Raw genomic sequence first — 7,947 nt, 5'->3', positions numbered from 1 at the left:
TATAGGCCAACAGTTCGTCAGCCGTAATCTCGGATTCCTCTTGGAAAAATGTTAGGAATCTGAAGAAGATTGGTTGCATTTTCAGCAACCTCAGATTCATGAGGGCTGACGATGCTTTGTCCGAGATTATGGGAGCTGACGAAGTGTTGACCTATCGCGGCAGCCTTCTCTTCAGGAGTTACCAGATGAACCACTGGGTCGCCGCGACGATCCAGTGGAGTCAGTGGTGGAATGGGCCTAGGCTTGTTTTTAAGAATTTTTGTAAGTTTCCAGAAGGGCTTAGCACAATCTGGGAGAGAGCGGATCTTACTAGCAAAATCGTTATTTCTGAGATCCACCATCCTGGCCTGAATGATCTTTGTTAATCGATTACAATTGGTCTTCAAGTTAGGCAGGCCAGTACGCTGGTACTGTCTACGAATGGTGTTACGGAGTCTAATGAGATCTTTGATAGGGCTGTCAAGGTTCCGAGTGTTACTCACCTGTCTGGATACTGGCACGTGTTGTTCCCTGACCCGGGAAATCGCCTCCTCGATGGTTTGTAGACACCGGTCAACATCTTCCGACGTCCCCGGTTGGACATCGTAGTCGATGGTTGTGTCGACGCAGTGTTGATATTGCGCCCAGTTGACTGGATGGTAGTTGCGCCGGGAAGCCTCGAATCGGTTTACCGAGGATCCAACTTCGGCCACCACCGGGTAGTGGTCCGAGCTCAGCTCCTGGAATGCCACAGGTTGTGAGACGTTGTGTCCCATGTTGCTTACGAAGATGTTGATGGTCGCATGGACCCTACACCGACTCAACCGGGTGGGAGAGTCCGGGGCCAAGATGGTATAGTGGCCCTCTTGCAGGTCTTCATTGAGGATGATGTCGTTTCTATTGCTCCGACCGTTGCCCCAAGCTTGATGTTTTGCGTTCAGATCGCCAGCGATGATAAAGTTCCCGCTCCTCCGGGTGAGTTTGATGATGTCTTTGCGGAGGGCCACTGACGACCCGTCCCTGATGTTGGTTTGCTTGGGGCAGTAGGCCGCAATGATGGTGATTGGCCAAGTGATGTGCTCACCTCCACTCCGATGGCTTCAATTGTTTTCAGCTGGAAGTTTGGTAGCAGCCGGCAACTGATGTTCCGTCTTGCAGCGATGGCCACTCCTCCACCTCCAGAGCAGGTGCGATCAAGTCTGACGAGCCGGAAGTCGGAAAGGAATACGTTCTGTTCGGGCTTCAGATGCGTCTCGGTGATGATAGCAATGTCGACCTCCTTAGTGTTGAGGAAATCGAGTAGCTCTCTATGCTTGTTCGTCAGTGAGCAATCGTTCCAATTTGCAATTTTTATAGCTTCACGGTCCATACTTGGTGACGAGTGACAAGGTAGCAAGAATAACGATCACCTCTGCAACCAGCGTTACTAGTTCCTCTGATGTTAACGGATATTCGTCAACTAAGTCACCTGAGGCAACACGGACATACGATAGTCCAGGCGCCGAGGCAGAAGCTTGATTTGGCAGAGCTGTAGCAGCAGTGAGTGCGATGCTGAGCTGAGGGGGCGGCTCGTTGACTGTTGTTGAGAGGTAGCGGTGGAAGATTTGGGACCAGACGACGAGGATGGATTGCCGGGTATTGTTCGTCCGTGATGGCTGGTGGTGCACGTTTATTTCGATGCCGGCCTGGCTGGTTGCTAGTAGCCACCTTCTTCCTCATGGTGATGAATTCCGTTCGCTTGGGACAGTCCCGAGTAGTGTCACGGTAAGTTCCGCCGCAATTCACGCACTTCGGGTCGGTGTTATCAGCTTGAGCACAGGTCGCCGTCGAGTGGGCCATAGCACACTTGTCGCTGCGTGGTTTCATATGACAGTTCTTCGTGCCTTGGCCGAAGGAGAGGCAACTTGTGCATTGGGTCACATCACGGTGTTGCGGCAAGTAGTATTCCCAGTCGATAATGACCTGAAACAGGTCACGTATTTTGCTCTTGAGCGCAGCAAGGGTGGTGGAGCCCTTCGTGAGGTGGACCAGAAACAGTTGGTCACGATAGTTGGTATTGGGCATAGGCCGTCGATTCATTGGGTGGACTGCCTCTGGTTTCAATCCGAGCCTCACCAGCTCATCTTTTACGGTAGCCGCTTCGTACGACGGCAGACCTCGTAAAACAACCTTCAATGGTTTCATCGAAGGCAAATCGTGAGTGTAAAACTCCACTGTGCTGTTCTTCAGCAGGTCACCGACCGACTTGTACTGCTGTAGGCTGGAGCACATGATCTTTGTTCCAACGCTACAGATTTTGAATCGCGGGAACAATTTGCGTTTTGCCAGCTCATCCCTAAGCTGGGCGACGTCCTTCGTCGGGGTAAACAGCGGGGGAATCCGCTCCTTTTTCGCAATTTCAGCGGCGTCACCACCGCCATTTTCTACTCCGAGCATTGGTTGCTCTGTAGCAGCCGATTTGCTGCGTCATCCGAAGCAGCGCTGGGATCCGTTTGGGCCTTCTTGCTAGGGCCCTCCGATGCAGGAGCAGTAGTACGCTTGCGTACCATGCTTTGTTTATTGGCAAGTGCATGGCACGGCACGGCACTTCCACGACGCGAACGTAGCAATAAAACGAACTAGGAAAAAAACTCAATATCGAAACGAACGAACGAACGAACGAACTATACTGCTAGACGGTCTAGCAACGAATGATTTAATTGAGGCATTTTTTCCATAGAAAATATACGCTCAGTCATTTAAAACAAGGATTGGGTACCATAACGGTAGAATAATCGTGCTGACCAAGGTGACTACAAATTCATGATTCAGCAGAAGTGACAGACGACTAACTGGCGAAGAAATCAATTAAAATAATGTGGTTCGCTGTAATAGAATTTTCTTAGAAGCTTGTACCATCAACCACCAGATGGGTTAGTTTTTTTTTGTTTTTATGTCAACAAAGTTGATTTTGTGTACAATGATTCTTTGACAGTGTGCAAAGAGTGTATCATTTTGTCATTTTTTTATGCATTTCAGTTTTGAGTAGAGTGAAAGAGATAGAACCAAAACATTCTAGTATATTTGGTGAAAATGCTAGTACAATCCAGTAGTAGTGTTGCCACATGGTACAATCAACAATCAATACGAAACTAACGATTTTAAATTGGCTCACTACTTAAGTAGCCTATTGGTCCCAAGCAAACGATTAACGTACCCTATTCTAGTTGAAATTCTATTACTACACTATGTTTGTTTTGATTCGCTATGAAAGTTTGACAGATAACATCAGGGGTGTGTGGATTCATGCAGAACATGCAGGGGTGAGTGAAATAGCTTGGGACTGCTTGGGACCGTTGTTCTGGTACTGAGTGAGCCAAAAATAATAATGATTTTCTTCGGGACCCAGTGGTCTTAGAGTTACCTCTATGGTACAATCCAGTAGTAGTGGTGTTGCCATGTGGTACACTAAAAAATTGCATTAGCAGGTGCGTCAGCAAAGTTTTTGAGCCGCTCCGTCTGTCACTTCGTTTGTGCTGTCAAAGATCATATTGCACACAAAATCAACTATGTTCAAATCAAAACCAAAAATACTAGCCCATCTGGTGGCTGATGGCACAAGCTTCTAAGAAAATTCTATTACAGCGAACCACATTATTTTAATTGATTTCTTGGCCAGTTATACCATAGAGGTAACTCTAAGACTAGAAGGTCCCGCAGAAACGTGCTCAACTTTTTGGCACAGCTCTGGTACTCTCTTCGGTCCCAAGCTAATAGATTCACCCCTCGAAACATAGGAAAAACCAATAACCCCTTCTTTTATCTGTCAAACTTTCATAGCGAATCAAAACAAACATTGCGTAGTACTAGAATTTCGACTAGAATAGGGTACGTTAATCGTTTGCTTGGGACCAATAGGCTACTAAAGTGGTGAGCCAATTTAAAATCGTTAGTTTCGTATTGATTGTTGGTACAACGGTACTGCTTTGTATGTCTGTCAATGGTAGGGCTACCATATGGTATCCTAAAGGAGGACATATCCTCCTTTTTCAATAATTTTTTTTTACATACTCCTTTTGCCCGAAAATGTCCTCCTTTTTAATCCTTGCATTTTTTCCAGTAACATATTCATAAAACTGTTTTCAAAGAGCGTTGTTTGCAGAGCTTATTTGTTTAATTATGTCGGAACCTCATCTTATTTAGCAAATGCCATTCGATAGTGGGACTAGGAGTATACTACAGCTGTCAACCACCTACATTTAGGCTCAGAACCATTAACATTTTTTTTAACTTTGGTTAAAATTTGACAGATGGAAAGTTATCGATGAACCCTGCTATCCGAGCATGGTTATTTATGACCGACAAGAAGTTAAATTTTGACAACCGTGGGTCGAAAACCGGTCGATCGACAGAACGGGGATAATCGAATGGCATACTTTAAAAAAATAACAATTTTTGGTGTAATTACAGAAATTTTTTAAAAATATGTCTTTATGGACCATAGCATGCTATAATTACAAATGACATCAAAATCCCATTTTTTTTTAAACATTTAACATGTGAAAAGTCAAAATCTCGTAAGTTTTTTTACAGGTTTTTTTTTTACACGGTACGTATCCAACGTGTAAAAAAAGACCTGAGTGTGGATAAAAGAACTCAGGGATAACATTTGATAACGGCACAAAAGCATTTGTAAACAACCTTTTTAAGCCCTTTACACGCGAACCAAAGTACTTTGGTTCGCGTGTAAAGGGCCTTAGAAAGTTTGTTTACAAATGCTTTTGTGCCGTTATCAAATGTTATGCCTGAACTGAATTAATCTAATAATCTAAAAATGAAATGACTACCATTTAACTAGTTTTTGAATAATCATTTTTTTTTTAAATCCCCCTTATTCTGCGAGTCACGTGACTCTCTGTCACCGGTGAGGTGACAATTGTCACCTCGTGTGAGGTGACTCTCCATGTAAATCAAAGAAATGGAGAGTCATCCCACACGAGGTGACTATTGTCACCTCACCGGTGAGAGAGAGTCACGTGACTCGCAGAATAAGGGGGAATGTGTTACATGATTATTTTTATTCGTTTCAGGTCTGATTAAATCTCATGACTCATACAAACCAGAACATGTTCCGGCCATACCTCCAGAACCAGTTGACCAATTCAAAAGCCTTCTATGGGACCATAGTGCCTGATCCCACCCACGTCGTTGAACGTGGGCGCGCCTCTACATAAAACGAAATCTTGCTATCTACATTAGTCTATAGACTTTATACTTGTATACATTATATGCGGTCATCGAGAAAGCGAACCAGAAATCAACAGTCTAATAAAATGTATATTTCAATCACATTCCATACTCACTCACGAAGCATATGGCATCAAGCTCACATTTTCGACTTTGGCGTTTCGTTGGCTTCATTTGCAATTTCCTCCTTCTCCCAATCCGGCAGCGGTTTCTTCTTGATATCATGAAATTTTCCTCCCTTTCCCACACCCTGCTTGAACTGTTCCGCACCGTACACAGCGTCCTTCAACAACTCCTCACTCGCCGTCAGCACCTCAAACTCCATTGCATCCTCGAGCGATTTTGCCTGGAATGCTGCATAGTACATCGAATTCCTATCGTGATTCAAGCAGAGCTGAGGATACTTGGCAATGCTCATCGCCAAATTGTATGCCTGCCCCAGTCCAGTTCCCACGGCGACAACCCGGTTGACCAGTCCAATCTCTAAAGCTTCCTTTGCCCGTACACCCCTTCCCGTCAGAACCAAATCCATTGCCCGCGAAATACCTATCAAAGCCGGCAACCGAACGCTTCCACCATCGACTAGCGGTACGCCAAACCTCCTGTTGTAGAATCCCATAACGGCAAGTTCCTCCATGACTCGTAAATCACACATCAACGCCAGTTCCACGCCACCAGCTACACAGTAACCGGATATGGCACAAATCATCGGTTTTTTGAAATTCCGTCGTGTTGGTCCCATAACGCCACCTCTTTGAAGAATTACGGACTGGGGTTTCACTTCCGAATTGGCCAATTCCGACAGATCATAGCCGGAACAGAATGATCCGCCAATACCGTGGAGTACGCCGACAGAGGCCGTCGTATCCTGTTCGAAGGCTTCAATCGCGGCCGTAAGTTGTCTGCCCATTTCCGAATCGACGGCATTTCTTTTGTGCGGTTTGTTCAAACCGATAAAAGTGACGTTACCTTCTTTTTCCACCAGGATAGATGGTTCTTCCAGTTTCGTGGCATCCGCTTGGTCCGATTTCTGTTGTATTTCCGAAGCTGGTTTAGTGGAACAACATTAACAACGGTCTTTAGTCACGTACAGAGCAATGTTAATTTACCCACCTCCGGTTGGTTCCCTAGTGGAACACTGCTGTCGGATTATGCCGGTCCGGCAATGTGAAGCGGCAAAGCTCAGAGGACCTCGTATGATAGGCCACATTTCGATGGCACTTGGGTTAAACGATCGAGACGAATTGATTGCGAATTTCAGCCGGTCAAAGTCCTTCACATAGAATCTGGTCTAATTTGATTCGATAATAAATTGCGCGTAGTGAAAATTGTATGTTTGATAATAGCAGTATGGTAAACAATGAATACTGTCAAATGTGGGCAGTGTTGCCAGGCCGAAATAAAGCCCTGCACGCTATTTCAAAACCCTCCAAATTTGGGTAGAATACACCGAGGGGCGATTCACTATTGTTGAACGTATTGAAGTATTTTTTATCGAATAAACGTGTATTTTGGGTATTAATGTATTACGCATTAATAAGCATCTGTTGCCAAGGCTGTTACGCATTCGGTACTTATTTTTGGGTCACAACTACTCATTAATGTTTTTTTATTTAATGCACTTTTCTTAAAAATGGGTGAAATCCTACTCATTAATGCATTGTTTTGTGATTCGAGCTCGAATTAAAATATAATCTCGGAACCATTTGGCGAATTTTTTAACTTTTGGTTAAAATTTGACAGATGGAACGTTATTATTAACCCTGCTATTTGATTTTTGATATTTTCCCAACACTGGTTAAATATCGTCGCTTAAACATAACCCGCATAAACGCGAACCATAAATTGACCTTACCTAAAATGGTTAAAAATTGTTTATAATCCCTGCTAAACTTTAACTGAAATGGTTATGGAACTTTACATGAACGTTTAATGATAAAGTTTCAACCTTATGTATTATGGTTTTTTGGAACTGGACCTTACAAATAATGGGTTGTTAAGAACCATTACCATTCCAAATTCTTGTTTTCTCCATACATTTTCGGAAAGAGAACTATATTAGAACCTTTTAACTATTGGTTTGAGAACTTTAATGGTAATGGTTATGGTAGTCAGTAAGGTCCACGAATGGTTTTGTAACATCGATCAACTTTATGTGGAATATATCGCGAATTGGTTGCCTGTAATTTACTGATTACCAATTCACGATATATTCCACATAAAGTTGAGCGATAATACAAAACCATTAATGGACCTTACTGACTACCATAACCATTACCATTAATGTTCTCAAATCATAAGTAAAAACGTTCTTATATAGTTCTCTTTCTGAAAATGTATGGAGAAAACAAGAATTTGGAATGGTAATGGTTCTTAACAACCCATTATTTGTAAGGTCCAATTCCAAAAAACCATAATACATAAGGTTGAAACTTTATCATTAAACGTTCATGTAAAGTTCCATAACCATTTCAGTTAAAGTTTAGCAGGGATTATAAACAATTTTTAACCATTTTAGGTAAGGTCAATTTATGGTTCGCGTTTATGCGGGAACCGCCATCTGTTGAGTACACTGTGGTGGGTAGTACGGTGGCGGTAGTGTGTAAACGTCAAACGCAAGGGAACTGACTACGCGCGCCACAGGTGGCGGTACTTCTAACTATAATGCTTTTAAATTTACCGTTAAATGCTTGTTCAATGAACAACTTGCGAGAGTTATGTTTGTTTGTCTGTGGTTTAGTA

The 7,947-nt window shown here is 43.4% G+C and overlaps 1 protein-coding gene across 1 annotated transcript; it reads right to left on the bottom strand.

Moving 5' to 3' along the window:
- Nucleotides 1-5,272: 5,272 nt before the first annotated feature.
- On the bottom strand, nt 5,273-6,478 carry LOC135717553 (probable enoyl-CoA hydratase). Its single transcript, XM_065239689.1, has 2 exons — nt 6,319-6,478; nt 5,273-6,252 (listed from the first exon to the last, which is right to left on the bottom strand). The coding sequence occupies exons 1-2, from the start codon at nt 6,413-6,415 to the stop codon at nt 5,345-5,347; spliced, it is 1,005 nt and encodes a 334-aa protein (XP_065095761.1). The 5' UTR covers nt 6,416-6,478; the 3' UTR covers nt 5,273-5,344.
- Between the last annotated feature and the right edge of the window lie 1,469 nt (nt 6,479-7,947).

The sequence above is a fragment of the Ochlerotatus camptorhynchus genome, unplaced genomic scaffold, assembly GCF_037179485.1.
Source record: "Ochlerotatus camptorhynchus isolate MF236.1 unplaced genomic scaffold, CSIRO-AGI_Acam_v1.1 ptg000062l, whole genome shotgun sequence".
Lineage (NCBI taxonomy): Eukaryota > Metazoa > Arthropoda > Insecta > Diptera > Culicidae > Ochlerotatus > Ochlerotatus camptorhynchus.
The sequence above is the reverse complement of the archived record's forward strand: the minus strand, read 5'-3'. Positions and strand labels throughout refer to the sequence as shown.